At 53.8% G+C, this 24054-nt stretch overlaps 2 protein-coding genes across 6 annotated transcripts in view; one reads left to right on the top strand and one right to left on the bottom strand.

Moving 5' to 3' along the window:
- The window catches only part of PPIF (peptidylprolyl isomerase F), a 24243-nt gene extending 6182 nt beyond the window's left edge, over positions 1-18061 (top strand). Inside the window, exon 7 of one of the 3 annotated variants that reach the window (XM_082425766.1) lies at positions 17932-18061. In XM_082425766.1, the coding sequence (XP_082281892.1) occupies positions 17932-17952 (21 nt within the window). In that variant the 3' untranslated portion in view covers positions 17953-18061. Of the gene's footprint in view, positions 1-7139; positions 7299-11286; positions 13624-17931 lie in introns of those variants that run through there. The other 2 variants (XM_082425764.1, XM_082425765.1) reach the window with 2 other exon arrangements.
- Positions 1-24054, bottom strand: part of ZCCHC24 (zinc finger CCHC-type containing 24) — a 74437-nt gene continuing 50383 nt past the window's right edge. Inside the window, exon 4 of one of the 3 annotated variants that reach the window (XM_082425725.1) lies at positions 1-3667. In XM_082425725.1, the coding sequence (XP_082281851.1) occupies positions 3572-3667 (96 nt within the window). In that variant the 3' untranslated portion in view covers positions 1-3571. Of the gene's footprint in view, positions 3668-12083; positions 16157-17893 lie in introns of those variants that run through there. The other 2 variants (XM_082425724.1, XM_082425726.1) reach the window with 2 other exon arrangements.

Raw genomic sequence — 24054 nt, 5'->3', positions numbered from 1 at the left:
GCTAACCTGCCATGGCCAGGGTGCTAGGCCAGTGGCAGCTGCTGGCAACAGTGAGTTGACTCACCCAGGCGGCCGCCTCAGGCTCCCAACGCAGGGGCCCCTTGGAGTTGCCTGTGTTCGCTGCACCTTCTCTGTGCTTCAGGAAGGCCTCTCAGACATGTCAGACCTCACAGGACCCACCAGGCTGCTTCCCCAGTGCCTGATCTTCCCCAGCGCCCTGTTTCTGGACACCCGTCATGGACACTGTGTCACTGCTCCTCATCTGGCATCTCCTGTGATCGCCCGGCTCAAGTTCACCTGTGCCTTGGACGTCGAGGGTGGTGATGGGTTAGCTTTGAAGGCAGTTTCTGCCTTTTCTTTGACCAAGGGGGAAAGCCGGTTGCTGTAAAGGGCTGTAATAGCTGTTTAATGTCGTCTTCCTAATCGGAATAATTTAACAAGACTCCCTGGAGCTGAAGCTGTGGCACTAACTACTCCAGGCTGTGGTGTGACCTGAAATCGGTAGCATAGGCCACGAGCTTGGCCTTTGGAGCACAATCTGGGCGTTTGTGAAGGTCCCACGGCTGAGGCCTTTTATCCCAGTCACTGTGAATCCCATTGGTTTGCTGTTCTTGTGTCTGGGGAGAGTCTGTGGCGGTAGAATCAGCTGAACCTGGGGACAGACCCACTGCGAGCTGTGCCTAGTCAATGTGAGTTCCCAAGTTGAAAACAGAAATGACCTGTAAGTGCCATGTGCTCTGGAAGGAAGTCAGTGTGTATTCCCTGGTGGGCTTTGATTTCTTCTGTGTGTCTTATACATTATATCTACTGATTATATACACAATATACTTCTGGAACATTTCTTTGTGTTCACCTTAAATGTGAAAATAAATCCTGTTTTCTATAAAAGACTGGGGTACGTGCTTTAGGAAGCAGTGTCTGTAACAAGTATTTGGAGCTGACGTTTATTGTTACCACTGTCACTCAGTGCTCCACAGAGGGCCTTTCCTTGGACTCTCAATCCCCCCAGCAACCTATGAGGGTATTCTCATCATCCTGTTTAACAGACAAGGAAATGGACACAGACAAACTGTCTTAGCGTCCGCAGCCCATCAGAGCCCTGGTGCCGCCTCTGGGTGACAGAGCCTCAGTTTTGCTCAGCTGTGTAATGGGGTAACAGTGCCCACCTCACAGGGTGATGAGGGTCAGACGTGATCTGTGTAAAGTGCACAGCATGGGCCCTGGCACATGGTCTTAATAAGGCTCTGGAGTGACGAGATCAATATTTCCTGTGTGTCTGGGCCTTAGAGGAGGAGGAGCTGTGATTATCTCAGGCTAGATGTGGACTTTACTACCCTCGATGTGCCGTTTAAATTTGGAGTTAAGTTACAGGTGTTTCTGAATTCACAGGGAGAGCAGATTGGGGAGTGGGAGGAGAGCTAAAAACTTCCTTAAACAGCCAGGGGAGGCACAGTCCGAATAACAGAAGAATCACAGTGTAATTAGCATTGCCTCACGTTGGAGTTCCCTGAGTCTGATAATGTGTGGTCACAGGTCCTTGAAGGCATTCTGAGGTCACAGTGGCTGAACTTGGGTCATCTGGAATATGGGGTTCCCTGAGTTATGTGAGGTCACAGGTAGATGTAGTCACTGTGGGGTCATGGCTGGAGTTGGGTCATTGGAGTCATGGAGAGTTTCCATGAAGTCAGTTCAGCTACATGGGTTGGGAACTCAGCCGGCCTAACAGTTTTCAAACAGTTCTCAAGAGCCTTGGAGGTCCTCAGGCATGGGCCCCTGAACCCCCTTTCAATCATCGATACCCTCTGTTTTCTAAAAGAGATTTCATTTGACGAATGGGATCCTAAGCCAAGTAATAATGGGTTGTTGCTCGACCCTTCCAACCAACATTTTACAGACGGGTAGACTGAGGCCCTGAGAGGGGACATGGTTGCCCAAGGTGACCCCGTGAGTCAGTTGGCAGAGCAGGGGCTAGAACCCCGGACGTGCCAGTCCAGAGGGTTTTCTGTTGGAGGCCTTTCGGGATGCACAGACCCCTTTGTCCTCAGATCACACGCAGTCAGAGCTCTTCTGATTTCTGAGGTCAAAGCCATGATTTTGGTCCCTGTGGTGTTTCCTCTTGACCTCTGGGGACTCTAGGGAGGCAGTGGTGCTGTTGACAAGTGTGAGGGTCAGCTCCTTGAGGTGTGACCCACTGGCCCCCTGGTGACTTCTGAGGGGTCTCGGGGTCACAGAACATGTGGGGCATGTCTTTAGTTCACAGAGCATTTCCTTTCCAATGAGGAGGAAGCACGTGTGCGTGCGTGTGTGTGTGCGTGGGTGCGTGTGCATATGTGTGTGTGTGTGTGCGCGCACAGGTGTGTGTGTGTCCCTCCCTGCAGAGGAGTCTAGTGTGGGCTAGCGGAAGAAAGAATGCAGGAATTTCCTAAAAACAGTTTCCTGAAGGTGGGGCTGTTCCCTGCAGTTCTCTTCCCAGAACTCTTGCACAAGGGCCTGAGCCTGGTCTTACTACATAAAGCAGGAGCCTGTGTAATATACAGATAGGATATTGACTTGTTGCTGGTACACTGGTGCCTAATGCATGAAGGAAGCAGTGAGTCATACACGTGCTCTCACAGATGGAATCATATGTGATGCCATGTAAATTCACAATGTGTTTAAATATCTGAAATAGCATTTTTATGAGACAACACGTGATAGCTTTCCAAAATGACTTCACTGAGGTATAATTTACATACAATAAAATTCACACATTTTAAGTGTGCAGATCAATCACTTGACAAATTCATACACTGAGTAACCACCACCAAATTAAGTTATAGAACATTTCCCTCTTTCCAGAAAGATACCTCTGTGCCTTTTCCCAGGAAGCCACTGATTCTATCACTGTAGATTAATTGTGCCTGTTCTAGAACTTTGTATAAATGGAATCCTACAAGATTTACTTTTTGTGTCTGACTTCTTTCGTGTAGCATGTATGAAGACGTGGGAGAATTTAACACACTTCTGGGCTTTATAGAATGTTGCTCCATGAAGAGGAATGTCAGTAAATGTTTCCAAGGTCTGCTAAGGCCTAAAGCAATGCTTCTCCTAGGAATCATGGGGTGCTGGGAAAGCATGCAGATTCCTAGGCCGTGGCTGAGACCTGTTGAATACCAGTCTCTGAGGGTGGGATCTAGGAATCTGAATTTCCAAATAATAATAATTCAACTAAAGCTTAATAATTTGAGTGTAGGCCAGAAGGGGCAAGATTGAAAAGGGAGATCACCAGACCACTCGAGTCATTGTTGACTTGCTGAAACATTTGTTGCTGGATGCTCCGCCACTTGTAAAAGATGCTTCACTTGAGGAGTCTGGCTGATAACTCTTGGGTGGTGGGTAGGGCACCCTGTGCAGCCCAAGCTTCGTGGGGGCTGGTGGGAAGCTGTGCTCTTCCATAGCTGCTTCCCAAAGCCTCAGCCGATGGAGAGGCCTTTCAGCGGAGGAGTTCCCATGGCGTAGCCCTCGGTTCTTCTTCTTTTGTGGGCCCAGACTGGAGAACATTTCTCAATGAATAGCATCTGGAGGCCACGAGTCAGATCCATGTCCAGGGTCCACTGGAACAGGGTGAATAGAGAAAGTCTTGGTTCCATGCTGAGTGTTCTGATGGTTGCATATATCTGTGAATATACTAAAAAAACATTGAATTATATACTTTAAGTGGGTGAGTTGTATGACACGTGAACAATATCTCAATAAATCTGCTTAAAAATATGTGTTAGTAAATTCTCAGAATTCTTTGGGTGTGTAAGCTGTTTTTCTGGAGTCCTGTCCCTCTGGAAAATGCTGAGATTTGACCTCGTTGTGGAAATGGTTTGGTGGGTCTTGGGAATTGCCTTTCAAAGCACCTGTCCCAGGTGAAGTTATCACAGTGTTTTTAGACAAAGAAGTCTGTTCTTCTCAGACACAGAAGGGCAAGCTACTTGCACAGGCAAGGGAGGAATGGAGTGACTGGAGGATTCAAGTTGTTAGTTTCATTTGGACCCAAACAGATGTCTCCATTACGAATTTCAGGATCCCATTCTTTCCCACTGATGCCCTTTCACATGAAAAACTTAGTGAGACTGTGAATTCAAATGATGTTGTAATTCAGCAAGCTGCACAATTAAATTTTTGTTTGATTTTAAGTGATTATCAGTCTAGGGTCTACAAGAAGTGAGAGATGTTTTAGAGGTGTCATGGAAGGTTTCTGGTTCTCAGAGCTTAACGTAAGCTGAGAATTAAAAGACATGAGTTTGTCATCTTCTTTTGGTAAACAATCAAGCATGCTCAAAATAATTCACCCCACACTATAGTCCTTATGGTCATTGATAGTGCCATAACTGTCAAGCGTACAGCCACGTGGCCTCCCAAGGCACATGCTTCTCTCGTCACTTAACCACAGGTGACAGCATGATTAATTGTGATGTCACTGCATGCCAAAAATTACCATCATCCCACTTCCAATTGGCAGGTAGTTCAGCCCTGCCTTCAAGCCCAAGGGCACAGCCAAACAAATCTCGAAATCCCATCTTTGTGGGGTTATCTCCTAGGACCACTGCCTGTGTCGATTCTTTATTGATCAGGGTCCAGACAGGATACAGAAACAACAGAGTAATTCTAACAGGGAAAGTTTATTATGAAAAATTATTAACCGGCTTCCCCGGTGGCGCAGTGGTTGGGAATCTGCCTGCCAATGCAGGGGACGTGGGTTCGAGCCCTGGTCCGGGAGGATCCCACATGGCGCGGAGCAACTGGGTCCGTGTGCCGCAACTACTGAGCCTGCGCTCTGGAGCCCGCGTGCCACAGCTGCTGAGGCCCGCGCGCCTGGAGCCGGTGCTCCGCAACAGGAGAGGCCACCGTGGTGAGAGGCCCACGCACTGTAGTGAGGAGTGGCCCCCGCTCGCCGCAAATGGAGAAAGCCCGCGCACAACAAAGACCCAACGCAGCCAAAAATAAATAAATTTAAAAAATAATTACTAACCATAACATGGGTTAACCTACTAAAGGGAAACAAGAACTCTGAACAAAGTGTCTCTCCAGTGCCCTCTATGATAAAGCTTAATATAATTCCAGGTGGTAAGAGAGAACTGTTACAGTATCACAAACAGGGCAACAAAGGGATTACAGTATCACAAACAGGGCAATGAAGGGAGGATTTAGAGCTAAAAGACGGACTCATAAGTGGTGGCATTGCTTTCTTAAACAATCTGACAAACTCTGCCATTCAATTAAATGTTTAGGCCACGTATATTTAACTTAATTATCAATATAGTTAGATTTAAATTGACCACCTTGCTATTTATTTTCTCTTTATCCCATATGGTTTTTGTTCCCTTCTTACCTTCTTTTGGATTGAGTTTTTTCCTCCCAAATGATTTCATTCTACCTCCAGTAGTGACTTATTAGATTTAATTCTTCATTTTATATTTTTAGTGGTTCCTCTAAGATTTACAATACATAGTTTAACTTATCACAGATTACCTGAAAATAGTATTGTACCACTTTACATATAGTGTAAGAACTGCTGGGTTAAATGCCAACTTCATGTTTACCGTTTTGAGGAACATCAAACTGTTTTCCAAAGTGGCTACAAAATTTTACCTTCTCACCAACAATGTATAATCATTACAATTTCTCCATGGCCTCACCAACACTTGTTATTATCTATCCTTTTTTTTTTTTTCCTTTTTTTTTGGCCACGCCATGTAGCATGCGGGATCTTAGTTCACTGAGCAGGGATTGAACCTGTGCTCCCTACAATGGAAGGGTGAGGTCTTAACCACCAGACTGCCAGGAAGTCCCTATCTATCTTTTTGATTCTTGACATCAAAGCAGTATCTCATTTAGGTTTTGATTTGCATACCCTCAATGACTAATGATGTTGAGCATCTGCTCATGTGTTTATGGACACATGAGAAGATGCTCTTCTTTGGAGAAATGTCTATTCACATTTTTGCCTGTTTTTAAGTGGGGTTATTTGTATTTTTATTGTTGAGTTGTAAGAGCTCTTTATTTATTGTAGATAAAAGTCCTTTATGAGATATAGGACTTGCAAATATTTTCTCTCATTGTGTGAGTTGTCTTTTTACTTTCTTAAGGGTGTCCTTTGAAGCACTTTTAAATTTTGATTCAGTCCAATTTATTTATTGTTTTCAAGATGACCATAGGCTTGAACTTCCTTACACTCTATTTCAAAAAATAAAATATAAAGTAAAATCGGTTCCTTTATGGAGAGTTCTGGAGCTTTCTTCAGCTGTTCCTCCCCACAATTGTCAAAGTGCTCACCAGGCCCCAGGCCTAAAAGAGTTTTTGGGGCTCTCAGGTCCCCTCCCTGCACCAGCTCCCCAACTTCATGAATTACATCAGGGCAGCTCATAGGCTCTGTCAACCCAGTGTGGAATCACAGATCAGAGGAATTGTTGGAGTGAAGGATTCTAGGTGGAGCCCATTGCCCCAGTGGGTAGGTGGGGAAACTGAGGCCTGGGGAGAGGGGGGTGAACAGGGATGTGATCAAAGGTAGTGGCCTGAGACTTTTCAAGTCAGACCCTAGCTCGCCTGACCCCAGATCTCCCTACTGCACCAAACAGAAAGGTGATTAAGAAAAACAGAAAGGTGCCCGTACTCTTCAATAGGGAATCGATAAATACATTACCTAACAAAAGAGTACAATCAGCTGTTAGTCCAATGAAACAGATTTCTGTGCTAACAGGGGAAGATGATGATGAGAACACAGCAGGTTACAGAACGGCATGTCAAGTACAATCCTGTTAGGTTAGTGTGTGTGTGTGTGTGTGTGTGTGTGTATACATTAAACACAAATATATTTGCACAAACAAAAGACTAGGGAAGGATATGGCCAAACTCTGGACAGTGGTGTCTCTGGGGGAGGTTCGGCTGAGAATTTTCACATCCTACTTCCTATTTTTGTGTTGTTTCCATTTCACATTGTGCATGTGTTATTTTTATAATCAAGAAAGGAAAACCCAGATATTACCACTTGACAGTTTTACTCAAGTAAAGGTGCATGAGGCCTGGATAGCACTGTGCTGGGGAGATCAGGACTCATTTCAGGTTTGGGAGCAAAAAAAAAAAAAAAAATTCCCCTTTTGTCCCCTATGCAGGCTTGCCTCCAGCAGGAAGTCGCAGTTCTCAGATTTAGCCACCAGAGGGCAGCAGGGGACCAGCCGATTCCTGTGAGAGGAAAGCTGGGGGATTTTGAGCTGGCCAGGATGTCGGAGGAGAGAGATCTGGGGCAAACTGTTTGAAGCAGTCTCCACCGTGGGGCGGGGCTGGGTCAGGTTCCCAGGGAGAGGAGGACCAGTTACATGCTAGACAAAGGTCCCTTGCTGCAGCACAAGAGGGAAACTCAGGCAGAAACCTAGTCAGAGCTGAACTAACACTATGTGGGTGCCTGTGGAGGGAGGGGGACAGGCCTACAGGCCAAGGACCAGACAGATCAAAGGCCCTTCCTGGGGGCAAGGCGCAGGCTGCTCATCTCCTGCCACCTGGTTGGGATGAAGTTTCCAGAATGCATGGCTCAAGGGGCTGATAAGTAGGAGGCAGAGGCAGAGAGAGAATCACGGCGGGGGGAGAGGGAGGCCTCAGGAGCTGGGGGGGCAGCGTTTCAGAGGCAGCACAGGCCCAGGGGCCTGGCACCCCTCCATGAACAGTGCAGTAGCTAAAAGTTCTTAAGCATGGCCCAGGTGTTTAATCGTGACAGTGACCCTCAGGTGGTGGGCAGGCAATACCATTCCCATTTTACAAGGGAGGAACCCGGGGCTCAGCGGGGAGGCGACTTCCTGAGCTCAGGATGACAGCTGATAAGTCGTGAAGCTGCAGTTCAATGTCCAGTCCGTCTGACCCCAGGGCCCTTGCCAGGATGAGAGTGGGGAGGCCGAGATGGAGGTCACGGCAGGTGCCATGATCCTGGATGAACGAGGCAGGACTTGGACCCCAAACTGCCCCACAGGCTGCAGAAGCTGGGTGTGGAGGGGCGGTGGAGGCTGAGCCCTGACCTCCAGGAGTGACCAGAGAGGGAGGGGGGATGTTGAGCAGGTGGTAGAGGGGGATGCTATTCAGCTCCCAGGATGGAGGGCTCGGGTGGGAGGAAGACCCCCTTCCTTTCCTGGACCAAGAGGGAGGATGTGGAAGGGGGACAGGCCTGAATACAGGGCTCCAGCGGGGGAGGGCCGAACGCCAGGGAGAGAAGGCACAGGGGTCCGGCCTGGCTCGCCCTGGAGGCAGTGGAGGTAGGAGCTGGGCTTCCCCTGCAACTGGGAAAGGGACCCCCCAGGAAGTTTTCAAGGACAGAGGTGGAAAGGGGTTGGGAGCTGTGTTGGGGGGCTTGGCTTGAGTTCTAGCTTCTGCACAAGCCCGCAGTAACCACCATGGAGCCTGCACTAAGTGGTTATTGGCTCTGGGCTACCATAGGAAGGCTGGCGGGCTCGGCTGGGCAGGTGTGAGGGGCCCAGGGAATTGGGGGCTGAGGGCAGGCCAGCCCCGCCGCCTGGCTGTCTTGGGCGGGTGGCACAGCTGCCAGAGGCAGGGACTAGGCCCTGGACCTGACACTGGGGGGTGAGGGGTGGGAAGTGGCGCTGGGAGGGGGCACAGGGAGGGGCTCTGCTTCTCTAGCTGTATGATCTTGGACAAGTCACTCAACCTCTCTGAACCTCGGCTTCCCTCTCTGTGAAATGGTACTCATCCCAGCACCCAGCTCACAGGGTCGTGGTGAAGATCAAGAATGATGATGCACGTAGATCACAGAGCACAGCAGCTGGCACACTGGACGCTGGCCAGATCCCACTCATTTATTCCACATTTAACCCTGCGGTGCACCAGGCCACACCGGCACTGCAGACGCACGGACGGTGGGGTGCTGGGAGTGTGCGGGGATGGGACTGGAGGCCCCCTCTGCCACCTTGCCCCCGTGCACCTCCCTGGCCTGGCTCCCTTGAGCTCGTCTCCTGCCCAGGAGCGGAACACACGCAAGTAGAAAGTGTCTCCTCTCTCAGCACCGTGTGGGAGGCGGGCCAGGGAGCCGCTGGGGTGGCGTTTGGATGCCTGACCTTGGGGAGCTTGTGGGGAGCCAGAGTCCAGCTGTCTGAGGGCAGGCAGGGGCCTGACTCCCCACCCAGGCCCCGAGAAGACGCCCCTGGTGCTTTGCTGAAGGCCTGAGCGTGCTGGTGGGAATCCACTTGGAGTCTCTGGTAGGGATCAGAAAAAGCACAGAGCGTGGAGATGGGAGGGTGCAGTGGAGGACCCGTCTGCCTGTCTGGGGCGTTAGGGCCTTCCCTGGACCTCAATTTCCCCACCCGCCATATTGGTCTCTGCCCTGGCTCCTGCCGGGACTGTTAGGAGCACACACACGAGGCCAGAGGGACAGGAGAGACTTGGGCCTGTGGCCAGGGCCCAGGGCAGAAGCCCGATGGCCGCGGGAGCCGGGGAGAGGAGAAGCAGCCAGCACAGAGCCTCCGCTGCAGCCCGGTGTCCGCTGCGGCCTGCAGCGTGTCCCGATTGCTCCAGCTCACAGGTGAGGACACGTTCCAGGAAGGTGGTGGTGCTAGGAGCCTTGTCTGGGCCCCGCGAGGGGCCCTTGAGTCCCCAGGGCTTTTGGTGCTGAGGTGGGAGAGGGAGGGGTGGTTGAGCCCACATGCCTTCCCCCCCGCCGCCACCCCAGATCTGAGGCACTGGCCAGTCTCCCCTCCCCGTGCCTGGTTCCTTACACCAAGGCCTTCACGGGTTGGAGCTGCCTGTCCTCCCAGACCACCCCCGCCCCTGGGGCCCTCACTCCTTGCCCCACCTTTGCAACTGTGGGCATAGCATGCTGCCCGGGGCCGAGCCCCAGCTCTGCCTCTGAACCACGGCACTGGGAGGTAAGAACTCAGGGTTCAAATCCTGCTCCTCCCACTGGGTGACCTCAAGTGAGCCCCCGCCTCTGGAGGCCTCAAATATGGGGTTAGGGTGGCAGAGGACACCAGCTTCGAGGAGGGCAGGCAGGGCTGGGTCCAGAGCTGGGCCCTCCCCTCTGGGTCCCCCGACACCCCTTTCTGCGGTGGACTCCGCTCTCTCTGCTCTCAGCTGCCGCCGCTGCCCCTGGACATGGACATTAGGTCCAACCGGAAATCCTTCCTGTCCAGGGGAATTACTGGTCTCCACGGCGGCAGATGTCGAAATGCAGGCTGTGTTTGCCTTGGGTTTGTTTTCTTTCCACGGAAAACGAAACAAAACAAATACGGGCGCATGCACACGACACACAAGGGCAGAAAATCGAACATTAACCTTGACACCTCGGCCCTAGCACAGGGGGTACTCAGCCAGTGAGCAAGTGAACCAGGTTCCTGGGTTGGCGGCCTGGCACCCTCTCGGACTCCCTGGGTGACCTCTGGCCGGAGCCACAGACAGTGGGAGCAAGAGATCCACAGCCCCTGGCCTGCCACCCGCCAGCCAGGTGCCAAGCTGTGTGCTGGGCCTTGTGTTCACGGGGCCGACTTATCCGCACAGTGCCCCGGCAGAAGCCGGGGCTCAGAGAGGCCAGGGACTCTGCCCAGGGTCGCCCAGCCGGGGGAGGCAGGGCTGATCTGGAAGCCGGCACTGTGGGGCACGGGCCACTGAGACAGACGGGCTCCGTGTCCTCAGACCTGTACTGGGAGCGCAGCCCTCCCTGGGCTGTGGGTGGAGAGGCCCTCATGGGAGTGATTATCCTCTCCCCCGCCCACTCTGCTGGGCTGGGTCCCCCCTCTGCTCATTGCTTGGCTGCACTGACACCCACCTGCGCTCAGGCCAACTCTGGCCCTGCCCGCCATTTCACGCAGCCTGAGGCCAGGCACCCGGAGGTGAATTCTTCCTTTGTGCCAATAAGCAGGATAGGGCTTGATGGCTCCCAGGATTCGCTGTGCACCCCAAATAAGACAAGGGGTCCTGCTTCTGGAGTTGGGAACCTCTGTTCCTGCCTGTTCGCCACCCTTCCCCCATCCATGATCCCTGATGCCAAGGACTTACCTTGTTTTCTCTGCTCCATCTCAGGGGCTGCATGGAGACATGGGCTGGTCCACAGACATGTAGTTTGGCTATTTAATAAACTAGTTGCCAAAGTTTAAAAATTGGAGAATTTCACATAACAGCCTAGTCCCCCCACTACTCCCCTCCCCACCCCAGGTAGTGTATTCTTAGATGGTAGCAATTGACTGAAGCCGAGGGTGGGATGCCCTCCAGTGAGCTGGACGCCCCCTGCCCACGGCCTCCTCACAGCCATCACCATCCACCCCGCAGGACCCTGAGGACCATTTCAAAGCCTGGTGCTTCTCAGCCGTGCACACTGGACTGATCAGGGACTTTAAGAACCTGAGGACACCCAGGCTGCTTTCTCAAGCATCTCTGGGATGGACCAAGGCTCCCATAGGCGATTCTGGTGAGCAGCCAGGTTGAGAACCACAGACACGCTGATCCTGGGCCGCAGGGCTCCGTATGCAGGTGGCTCCTTCAGGCCTGCTTCGCCGTGGCTCCAGGCCCTGTGAGCCATGGCTTCCCGTCTGTGGCCCCGGTCAAGATCCCCACCTTGAGACAGCCCAGACCGGTCCTTGCTCAGAAGAAGGGCCCTCTGTTCCCTCTCCTGGGGACTTTCCAGGAGGCCCTGGACACTTGAGTTTGCTCACTGTGGGATGCCCAGCGTCTGAGGCCCAAATCCCTGTCTTGGTGAGAGGGCCAAGTGGGAGCTGCAGCTGCGAGGCCTAGGGCTGCTGTCTCCGAGGAAGATTCACTCCTATATATGGTCACCAGCAGTCCCATCGCAGAGCTAACTGTGACCTAATGTGCCGACAATCTTGCCCAGTCTGGGGCCCCGCTTGGGGAGGGCCCTCGCCCCGGAGAGAGTGTCCGTTTGGGGACAGGGGGGCTGGGAGGAGGCAAATCAGTGGGGTGGAGGCAGGGCAAGGACAAGACATTCCAGAGGTGGGAGAGTGGAAGGGCAGGCCCAAGCCGCCCCTACCCAGCTCAGCACCCCCGAATCTGTGAAGACGTTCAGCTCCCTACCGATGCTCCGTGTAAACAAGGACACCCAGGAGCCTCTCTTGCTTTTAAAAGTTCTTTTAATACAGCATGAAAAGGCTATATTTCTATAGGTAGGCCGTATACAGATTCTCCAGGAATAAGGCACACAACGGAATGCCATCCCGAGGGCGGCCCTCGGGAGAGGCCGGGAGGCTTCTCCACGCACCCTCCGAGCTGGCCCACGGGTTCTGTTTGTCTTTTTAGCTGGACACACACGTATTAACAGATACAGACACGGACAGGGTCACCACACAGGAGCGGAGGAGGTCGAACGGTGAGGTTGGCAACAGAGAGCGATGAACTCCCCCGAAGGCCGGACGCCTCCCAAACTCCAGGGTTAGTTGCCACACTGGGCTACGATGTAGTGATGCTGGATTAAATATTCGTTTAGAGTAGATTCAAGTCCATTAGATGTTGGAGGGCAGGTGTAAGGGCTCTGGGTGACAAATCCAAGTTCAAAGAGCGTAGGGCACCGAGGCATGGCTCAGATGGCAAAGCTCCAAAGGGGGCGGCTGGAGAAGTCCGCCTCCTACTTCCTCTTCCATCCTTGGGCCCTGCTGACCGGGACCCCTGGACCAGGCCAAGGAGACCATCTTTGAGCTGGCCGACCATGGTGGGGCTAGTTAGTCACACGCCCCGTGCTCCCCAGGCACACTCCTGCCCCCCACAAGTTTAATAACCATAATAACAAGATAATAATAAGAAGGTGCAAGAGAATGGATTATAATGCTGTGTTATCCTCAGCTGAAGAGGCTCGAAGGGCTCACCATTCCCTTTTTCACTAAGTATCTAATAATAGCTTCCCTTAAAAAAAGGCAGTACTTTCCCAAATACACATATGTATAAATACAGGACAAGAACATATTAATAAGTCTAAGCACTTGAATAATATGCTGGCTACTTAATACTGATATTTTTATCCAGGGAAAACAACAGAGAATAACAATAATATGGCTTAAAGAATTGCAAAGTTTTTTTTCCTCATCAGAATTATGTACCAACTTCATATAATAATCTATGTAGACAATATTTCCTTCTTAATGTAATTCAGTTGCAGACTTTTTACAGACCAAAGCATAGTAAAAAATCAACCCCCCCCCAAAAAAAAACCAACAGGAAAAAGAGAAAAGTTCTCACCATAAATATTTTCTTGCAGCTCAACCAGAAGGTTTGCAAAAAATACTTCCAGAAATCTTCATTTGATATTCTATTGCCCTCCTGAAAGCTCTGAAGTTTTGAAAATGCCTCTCTTTTTGTTTACTTTAATCTCAAAAATCAGGCAATCATATTTTTCTTTTCTTTTTCTTTTTTTTAAAAAAGCCCTCAAATATATACAGACAAAAATCACTGTGAAGGTTTTTCGGGAGAAGGTAACAAATTCAGTGTTGTGAGAAAAATTGGAAACCATGCAGAAATTTTAACATCCATGAATTTTCGTTTCAAAATACACACATAGTATTTTTTCTTTAAAAAAAAAAAAAAAGGAATTCTGTGTCAAGTATAACTCAAAATAAATACAAATTCACAAGTAGAACTATTGAATACTTCATATGGGGTAAACACCGTTCTCTCCCAACTGGATCGCTAGATCTACTAACTGCAAGCGATTGTCCCTTTGAACGTACTAAAACCACACACTTTCTTGTCTCCTGGGTGCCCAGGCCCTCTGAGCACTTAATTCTCACAGCACCAGCCTGGACAGCAGTGGCTTTTGCTGAGCACACAGAGCTCCCAAATTCAGCCAAACAGTGCAGGAGGGGGCGGTGTGGAAGGGCCGCCTCAGAGGGAGGGCCCAGCCCCTGCGGTGGCCAGCTCTGCACAGATGGCGGGGGCAATGGCTGCCAGCTGGACAAACCCACTGCAAAGGTCACTTTGGGGTGATATCCCTTCTCCTCTTGGCCTGTGGAAGGCCCTGGCCTCCAGGGGTCTGGAGCCTGGGTTCTTTCTAGGGTGTGGGCTTCCCCCACGACTGCAGCCCAGGTACCTGAGGCCAAGGTCCCCCTGTGGAGCCAGGTCCCTGGAAGGGTTGGGACCTGGTCCTCGCAGAGGAGACCAGCACACTGCCCACCACTGCGAATGTTCTCGTTAGCAGGGCGCTAGGATGACTGACAGCAACAGCTTCTCCTTGGGGACAGAGAGCCCTGGAACAGGGTGACTCTGGCTCACCTTGACACCATGGAGCAGACAGGGAGCAGCTGGGAGGGATTCCTCAGTGGGCGTGTTCACAGTCAGGGGCAGGCCGCTACAGGGCTCAGGCTGGAGCAAATACACACTTCTTAAATGCTCAGAGGGCATGGCTCCCCCCACCACCCCGCCCAAATCTACCCTGCAGCCCTCTGGCTGCAAATGCACTCGCTCCATCTCTTCAACTCACTCCCTGGACCCCTGATTAACACTTTGCTGTAACTCCTCAGTTGTACAAAGCATTTTCATTTGAAAACAAAAGGCAACTGGACACGGGTTGGGTGTCCTTGAGCCGTGGTAAACACTGAATTTCAGGCCCATTTCGTGGTCTGATTTTTTTTTTCCACAGAGGCATCATGTTGGGGCAAAATCAAGTGACCCAGCTCGGACAGCCGGTTCCCCTGGGAGAAAGGAAGGGTGATACGACAATAAAAATAGGACTTCTCACTGGGGAGAGAGCGAAGAGGAAGGCGATCCCCCCGCTAGCCAGGACAGCATCGCCCTGACCAGTGTGAGCGCCAAGAGGCCTCCCCCCACCTCGGGAGGTAGGAATCATTGTCCCCACTTTGCAAACGAGAGGTTCTGTAGCTTGTCTTGGGGCAGGGGAAACCCTCTCCTTCACGTTTGCAGGGTAGGGGACAACAGGCAGGGCTGAGCCTGCAGGGGCGACAGGGGAGGACCGGGATCCCTCCGCATGACTTCTTAAGGGACCGACTGACGGGTGATAGTTGGGGTGCGGGACCTGGGGATACTGTCCAAGTAAAGCTTTCTGCTCCAGGAGACGGCACACAGCCAGGCTGAATCCCAGCACATCAGAACAGAAACGGGCCTCTCGGCTCTCTGCTGTCACTCTCTCACTTAACTAGTAGCAAAGCAGAGAGATGAGAATCCTTCCCAGGTTCCACAGTGTGTCAGTGGTGAGGCCAGCATTAAAACCCGGGTCTTTGATCTGCCAGGCCTGTGTCCTTCCTGCCAGAGTGGCTTCCCTGCTGGGTCCTGTAGCCTCCATCAGGGGGTGGCCCCCTAGCGTGGGTGGGAGGGGAGGGAGAGGGGAAGGGAATGGGGCTGACAAAATCCAAGCAAGTGGGGGTAGTGTGTGCTGGGAGAGGGGGGAGGCATTGCCTGATGTGCCCCAGGTCACACCTTGGGACACTGTCCAACATTCAGTGCCTCCCCGTGCCTGACCTCTGGGTCTGTGGGGGTGGGCAGGGTGCGGCGCCCAGGTGCAATGCCAGTGACGGCAGAGGCGGTCAGGTTTGGGGCTCAAAGTGGCAGGGGGCAGAGATGCCCGCTCCCCAGCAGCTGCGAGAACAGGTGTCAGCTTGCCATGAGTGCTGACTTAGACAGAAAATTAGGGCTTTCTAAGAGTGGCTTTTCACACAGGGCAAACTGGAAGGTTCTGGGTGGGAAAAGACGGCCTGGCCGGTCTTGGGGAGACAGTCCCCTGCAGGCTCTGGGATTCACAGTAAATTTAGTGCACTCGTGGCCAATACAAGGCTGCTCACCCCAAAGGGAGTCTCAGAGGAGAGCCTGCGGGGACACCAAGGGCTCTGCGTGGTCCTGTGCGCTGACCTCTGCTTGCCCTATCCCCTCCACACAGACCCAGGGCCCCCCGTAGAGAGTCGCAGAGGCCCGGCCTTCTGGGGGCGCAGCTACGTCAGTAACACTGTTTGTCAACATACATGAGCCAAGAGCCCACCCCCTAGACCTGTAAGCCTGCGAGGGCGCCCCCGCGCGCACACAGGGGACACGCAGGGGGGTGGCGTCTTCTCTGGCTGGCAGGAGGGCGGCCGGGTCACTGCACGCGCCGGCAATAGTAGCCCAGCACCTTGCACTTCTCGCACAGGTGCTGGGGGTGCTCCTTGCTCTGGTCGGACACGTCCAGGCCATCGGGCTTCTCCAGGGGTCTCTGCAGAGAGGAAGGAGGAAGCGGGCCAAGGGTGGGGAGGAGGGGGCGGAAAGAAAGAAACACCAGAGGAGCAGGGAGAGTGAGGCAGATGTGGAGAGAGGCAGAGAGTGCTCAAGACAGACAGACAGGCGGGAGGAGGGAGACAGACAGGGAGGGCCCAGAGAGAGAGCGCAGGCGTCTGTAATCAGAGGTTGTTTCCCAGAGCGCCCAGGACCCTTCCTGCTTCTCGCCTGCTGCAGGCAACACGAGTGTCCTGCGTCCTGCATCCTGGGAGGCATAGGCTGAGGCCTCGGGCTGGGGCCAGCGCTTTGGGAGGAGGTCTTGCACACAGAGCCCCAGGTCTAGATGCCACTTTGCCCCCCAACTCCACCCCCGCCAGTACTCTCTAAGCAGCCACCACCTGAAGCTCACGAATGCCCGAGACAGAGGCAGCACAGCGGGGCACAGGCATTATCCAGATGGAGAAACTGAGGCCCAGCGCAAGGGAGACCCAAGCCGCACGTCCTGATTCCCAGCATCCACTGCTTCTTCCCAGGCCACTTGTCACCACCACACCTGCTCCTGCGGCCTCAAGACTCAAGGGGAGTTTAACCTGGACGGGGTCACAGTGTTTCAGGCTTCGGGTGAACAAGCCCTTAGCTCTGTGACGTCAGCAGCCAGTGTTCCGATTCATCCCACATCCCAGGGCCTGGCACAGTGCCTGCCCCGTTAGTGGAGTGGCTAGGTGTTTCTGAACAGGGAAACTGAGGTCCAGAGAAGGGAGGTGACTTGCCAGACCTCTGAGGCTACTCACTCACGGTGTGGCCTCAGAGAGCCTCTGTTTCTACATCTGTAAAGTGGGCCATTGTCGCAGCTCGTTTACAGGGCGCAGTCAGATGTCTAGATGCTTGTAAACTGAGTGGCGTATGGCACGTACAAGGACATTTCTGTTACACAGGGGGCTTCCCTGCTCCCTCTGTACCTCGCATCCTGGCTCTCAAAAGCGAGCTTGTTTCTCTGGAATATGTACGGAGGTTATTAGGCACACTTCCCGAGGCAGACGGTTTCTTGGCTGGCAGCCGTAGCCCCAGCCCAGAACCCCTACCTGTAGCAGGGTCCTCTGCATGGACTCGGGGGGACTCAAAGGAAGCTGATCAGGGCCAGCTGGGAGCCACTTGCCGAGGACAGGGGGCAGGAACTGCAGGCTGCTGTGGGTCAAGGGAGCCTTGGTGCCAGTGACCAGGACCCAGAATGGTCCTGGAGGGAAGCTGAGCGTGAGCGCTAGCCCCTGGGCAGGCTGCAAACTGCTCAAAAGTAGCGCACCAACTTTTCTGCCTGATTATGCAGTGCCTGGTCTGAAGCTGACACTCAGAGCAGAGAATGGACGAGTCAGAGGCCTCTAGAAAGCGAATGTACGGACTGTGGGTGGGCAGGGTTCTGATCCAGGGTCATAAAGCCCATCCCTGTGCTTCCAGGCCTAAAGCCACACTAGGAAGACATGGAAATAGGGCAGGAGCCTTGGCTTCATCTCAATAAGCTTTCAATGACTGGCTTTCCTGGGCAGGGGAAAGGAGAAAGAGTTTGGCTTCATGTCAGACCTGGGCTCAAACTACCTATGAGCTGTGTGACCTTGGGCAAGCCACCTGACCTCTCTGATCCTCCACTTCTTCATCTGTAAAAGGAGATGTCAGTAACACTTTTCTCATGAGACTGTTGTTACAACTCAAGGAAGATCACAAATAGAAGGTGCGTAGCACATAAAAGTTATTAATGCTGTTTATTATTATTACTAATAGGAGGGGAATACCAGCTGGTAGAGGGCCACTGAAAGTTGAAGCCATAATTCCAAGCTGAAAGACCTGGGAAGGTCACATCCCCTGCCCTCCAGACATCTTGATGCACACCTACAGTATCCCAGGGCATGGCCTACACGCCCTGGCAGTGGAGAGCTCCCTGGCGGCTGAGCTCACTGGCTCAGCCCATTGCCTCCACTGTAAGAAGCACTTCACGATCTTGGGCTGAAGTCTGGGTCCCTGTATGCCCATCCCAGTGATCCCAGCCACACAGGGGCCATGCAGACTCTCTGCTGGCCCCCATAGGTCCGATGTGAGCAGCTCTGAAGTCTTCCCTCCCCTAGACCAAACCCAGCCTGATGTCCAGCTCCCCTCCCGGACTCTTCATGCTGGCCTGAGCCCCTCCCTGAACCCGTCTTCCAAGTGGGGCCGGAGAGACAAGAGCAAGCAGGCCTGACACCACCCTTGCTCCCTGTGGTTTACACTTTGCAAAGCACGGCCACATAAATCATACAACCTAACGTCCTGTGAGGGGCATATTATCATCCTCCTATATTACAGATGAGGAAACCGAGGCTCCAAGACATTAAAGGCCTTGCCAGAGGCCTGCAGCTTTACCTACCTGCCAAGGGCTGTTGGGAGAGAACTTTCTCCTTTAGAACCTTAACTTGCCCTTCTGTAACTTGGGTGGGGTGGGGGGTTAATAACATTTGCTGTATGTGTGATAGGGAGAGGAGTAAATGAGATGACTGTCTTAAGGTAGTTTCTAACCATAAAGAGCTCTGTAAGACTCTGTAATTGCTGTGTGACCTCTTGCAAGTCACTTAACCTCTCTGTGCCTCAATTTTTCTCCTCTATACAATGGGCTACTAAGGGTACCTACTTGATAGGGTTGTTGTGAAGAGTAAATAAGTTAATATATGCAAAGTTTTTAGAACAGTGCCTGGTACATAAAGAGCAGTGTTGATCAGTATTAATATCATGTATTATTGCTATTATTATTATGTAGAGGGAGCAGGCTGGGATCAGGGGAACCAGCTGAGTCCCTGTGGAAATGCACTTGCAACATCCTGGCCACCCCCGCTTCTTGGCCATGACCCTGTCAGTGCCCCTTCCCTCCACGGGTCCTGGCTCAGCCCTGCCCAGGCACTGGGTGGAGGAGCTGGGGAAGCTGTCAAGGCGACTCCCCTCTGCGGAGGGAAAAACAGTCAGCAGCTGGGATTGATCACCCCAGGGCCATCCCCACCCCCCGCAGTGAGGCAAAGCCCATTAGTGTTTTCTTCTCATGGGGGGCAGGGCTGGCAGGGGGGAGCCGCAGCTGGAGACTGACGGGAAACAGATGTGGTAGGGGAGGGAGGGGAGGGGAAGTGGAGGGTTCTCAGGAGATGGATACCACACAGGTCAGAGCTCAGGGGGCAGGAGAAATAAAGCAACCCCTCTCCACCGTGGGGGGCAGGGAGAGTATGGGGGGGACAGAGGCTCTGAGCCCCTCCTCTCAGCTCTTCAAAGGCTCCTGACTGCTGGGGAGCCCGGCAGGGCCACCACCCGCTCTGCCCTCAGCCCAGCTTGCCACTTCCCTGAGGAAGAAGAGCCCTGTGACAGGAGATTGGGGGGTGAGGCAGGGGGAGACCCGGTCCCAGGCCCCCCTGACTGGCTGAGTGACCTTGCTCAAGTCCCATCTCCTCTCTGGGCCTCAGTCTCCCCGCTGCACACAGTAGGTGCTCAACAAACAAGGGCTGAATGACGAGGAGAAGGAAGAGCAGAGCCACACGCACTTGGAAGATTCTTCCTCACGGGGCCCGGGAGACTCTGATCCTGAGTGTGGAGACGGGGAGGTGATGGTCAGGGAGGCTGCGTTTGGACCGAGCTTCGCAGGATGGAGACGAAGCAGGAGAGGCCACTGCCAGCCTGGGGGGTGGCGGTACGGGCCCGGCATCATGGAAGGGGTGCTAGGGCAATACAGGGGTGGGGCCGAGGAGGCTGGAGCCGCAGCGGGGAGTTGGGTCTCGGTGGACTTGGGTGCATGGGCTGGGCCCTGCCTCTCTGCTTAGGTCACAGAGGTGTGAGAATTATAAGGACTGAGCCTCCCAGACCCCCAGCACAGCCCCAAGCACCATACGTCTGAGCCCCTGCAGGAACTGGCCCATCCCCAGCCAGCCACCCTGACCTGCCCTTGCTGTTCCCCCTGTCCCCGCTTCCCCCAGGCCACTCATCTGTCCCCTCCAGGCTCCATGTTCTCCTCCAGCCCCAAACTTGATCCCTCTTCATGAGTTCCAGCTTCTCTACTGACCTTGGGTAAGTCACTTATGCCCTTTGCCTTAGTTTCCTCCTCTGTAAAATGGGGAGACAATAGAGCTGACCTCATGGGGTGGCTGAGAGGACGAAGGTATAAAATACGCAGAGGAGTGCCTGGCCACCGCACACCGCTGTCACAATTCTCCCAATTCCTGCCCGAGTCTCCAGTGACTGAGACGCACCTACAGCACCCCTCCTCTCTCCTGTGCTCGGAGCCCAGCCCAGCGCTTTGCTCCAGCCCACCCAGTTCAGGGGGCGCGAGCTGGGACACCAACGGAGGCCTGCCTGGCCTCAGGGCCGGGCTCCAGACACAGGTGCAAGTTCAACGCCAAGGCACCACTTCCATGTGGGGGCCCTGGAAAGGCCACGTGGCTTCTCAGGACTGCACGTTCCCTCCCAGTGAACAGGACACCCGGTCTGAGGGCAGAGCACACATGAAGGGTGTGCAGGGGCTCAGCAAACGGCACCCGGAGGGTGACCACACCTGCGACTCAGAACAGGAGTTCTCTGAACGCCAGTTGCTAACCCTGTCTGATGGAATCCTGTCCCTTGGGTTGGAGAGGAAGCTCCTGGAAAGCCAGGCAGCCCCCTGACCTTCGTCTTCCTTCAGAGCCTGCACAGACCTGGCGAGCAGCTGTCGACAAAGTGTGTCCAGTGAGAGAAAGTAGGAACCCCTCTGACAGCACGGGCCACGCACAAGGGCCCTGGGAGAGCAGAGTTCAACGAGGGCGAGTGTGCTGACAGTCAGACATTTGGGGAGGTGCTTTTGAACTGGGGTTCCAGACCTGCTCAGGAATTGCCAGGAAGACTTCAGGATCCAGGATGCCGTGGCTCCTTTACACTGCCCGCCTTCGGCCCCAGCCCCGACGTGCTCCTACAACACTACGTGCATATCACGTGCCCTGCGCCCAGCCACTGGGTCATCAAGCCTGTCTTGGCGCTCCAGGGCCTTGGTGTTTCCCTTGGTGCCATTAGGTCGTGGGCCAGGCCCCCTGCACTAAGGAGCCCCTTGTCCACTGGGCTGCACGGCCAGCTTCCCATCTATTTGCCTGTGTGCGACAGTGTGGGTGATGGGAACGACGGAAACCCCTTGGGGGCGGGAGGATGGAGAGTCTGCAAACAGAGGCAAAGGAGGCCTGCACGAGGGTCATAAAATCACAAAATGTTTCAACCACAAGAGTCCTCTTGGACAACTCCCAGATGCTCCTAGTAGGATAAAGACCATGGCCTCCGAGCCAGCCCAAGGCAGCCCGGCCCCTCCTTCCGCACTCTGCTTCAGCCCTCAGCTCCTCCAGTGCTCGGCTCGGCCCTGTCCTCTCCACTCTGCACATGCTGTTCCCTCGCCAGAAGCGCACCCTCCCCTCTCTGCCACTCCCACCCCAGCCCCCTTCGTCTGCTGACCCTCCACTGCCCCTCGGAGCTCAGTCTACGTTACTATCCTCCCCCACCCTCCTGCCTCCCTTTCCCTGTGGCCTCCTCTGCCGCCTGCTCCTGCCATCCTTCTTGGTGACTCAGCTTACACAGGGAAGGCTCGCCGCCCCCACCGCTCCTCGGTACCCCAACTACCTCACCAGCAGTGACCTTGTCTCCCACCAGCCCCTCAGCCACAGCCTGGACTTGGTCTTCAGAAACCTGCGCTCTGTCCAGCTCTCGGCTCCGCACTTCACCCAGTCCTGGCCCCGCCTCTCCATCAGGGCCCCTCTGGCTTCCCTTCCCAGCCGTCTCGCTCACAGCCCAGGACCACACTCTTCCAACATCACACCTGACTCTTTGACCTTGTCCCTCTGAAACACTCATCCGGCACACCTCTGTCCCCGAACCCCTGTAACACCATCTCTGGCCCGCACCTGTGCAGTGAACACTACTGACCAAGTCGCAGAACTGGGCTGACGGCTTGGGTGACAGTTATGATCTCAAAGCTCCCCCTGGGCTGGGATGCTGCTTGCCAGTCTGGCTATGTTTCTCTAGTAGGTTCGCTTCCTCCCTTGTCCTTCCCCAAGCCCACCACACCCCTCCTCACTCTGACTTTTAGCTGAAAACCGCGTGTCCCATTTCACTGAGAAAACAGAAGCCCTGGAAGTGAGGTCCCCCTTCTCTGCCCCATCAAACCCACGACCCTCCCCAATCATCCCCCACCTCCCTCCCTCCTGGGCTGATGATAAGGCATCTCCCTCTTGTCCCCTTGTCATCAGCCTTTTGCTTTCTTCTGGGTCATTCTCATTTGCCTATAACGTGCTCCAGGCTCTCCCATCTTCAGAACACCCATCTCAACGCCACCGTCCCTGCTCTAGCTACTGCCCCATTTCTCTGCTTCTCTCCATAATCAATGCCCTTTGCGAAAGTGGACAGTGAAGGTATTTCCTCTGCGGCCTGGCCCAGGGAACCTCCGCCACCATGGACACTGCCCTGGCCAACAGATCCGCTGTGAATTAACATCTCCCCTCCGCCTCATGTCCGACCTGCAGGGCATCGGCTTCAGCGGTTCTCAGAGCTTGGTGGCAGCTCAAAAAGTCCTCCAGGTAAAAGTGATGCCCCCCAAAGTTTCGGGACCAGCACCTTATTACCAAACCTCAAGGGCCCTTCCCCATGGTCATTACACCTGACATCTCAGCACCAGCCGCCACCTGTGCCACCCTCCCACCTCCAGGACTCCACGCTCCTTGGTCCTCCTCCTCGCTGGATGCTTCTCCTCCATCTGACCTCCGAATGCTGGGATTCCACAACACATGGTCTGGGGAATCCCTTCTTTACTTTGTCCACATTCTGCAGGAAATCTCATCATTCCCTAAATACCTTTAGGCCAATGGTACCCAATTACTGGTGAACCACCTTGACTTCTCATACGAGCTTCAGAATAACAAACCCAACTGCCCTCTTGACATCTTGACCTGGATTTTCAGGAACATCTCAAATGTAGCATGTATTAGAGATCTCTTGCCTTTATCTAGAACACCTATGTGCCACCCCAACTGCCCCCAGCCCAGGCTGCCCACCTTGGTAACAACCACCTCCATCCACTCAGGAGCTGAAGCCAGAGTGTGATTGTTCTGGATTCCTGGCCCCCGCCCCTCACCTTTCACATCCAATCCCCTGATGCTCTGTGTTGGACCCAGGTCCAGAGCCACCACCTTAGTTCAGACCTCCTTCGGTTCGCCCGGGACTATGGCCATGGCTTTCCTGCTGGTCTCCCCAGTCTCCCAGCCCCTCTAGGCCAGTCTCTACACACAACCAAAGCAATCATCTCAAAATGAAGCTGAAAGCCCTGTTGCTGGGGGCTTCCTTGTAGGACCCCCCGAATTCCTCTGGTGACGGCTCCATTTAGCTCTCCCGTTCCTCCCACTCCACCCTCCCATTCCTTCACTGAGCTTTCAGCCTTGAGCATCTCAAGTCCAACAGCCTCAGGGCATTAGCACTTGCTGTACCCTCTTCCTAGGATGGCCATCCTCCCTCTTTTGACAGGTCTAGCTTCCTCCCCTGCTTCAGGTCCCAGAGTAAATGCCGCCTCCTCTCTGCAGCCTGCAGTAAGTGAGTGCTGCCTGGTATGAGCCGTCTCAAGCCCCTCCCAGCAGGGCAGGCAGGCCCTTGGCCACCAGCCCCGTTGCACAGTATCTGGCACCCAGTAGCCTCCTTGTAAACATGCGCCAACTGGGCGAAGAACCAACAAAATGCACTTTTCTACAGCATCCCGCTGCCTGCGCATCCCTCTTTGTGTCACGGTTGCAGTTCGTTACTTTCAAAATTCACTGGGGTCTGTGGTCTCAGGGTCTTCGTACAGTTGCCCCTTTATCTTCCTTCCCTTTCTGGAGAAACAGGCCCTCTCCCCCCCATGTC

Source organism: Balaenoptera physalus (genome assembly GCF_965194825.1).
Source record: "Balaenoptera physalus genome assembly, chromosome: 14".
In the NCBI taxonomy this organism is placed as follows: Eukaryota; Metazoa; Chordata; class Mammalia; order Artiodactyla; family Balaenopteridae; genus Balaenoptera; species Balaenoptera physalus.
This window is presented reverse-complemented; position numbering and strand designations above follow the sequence as displayed.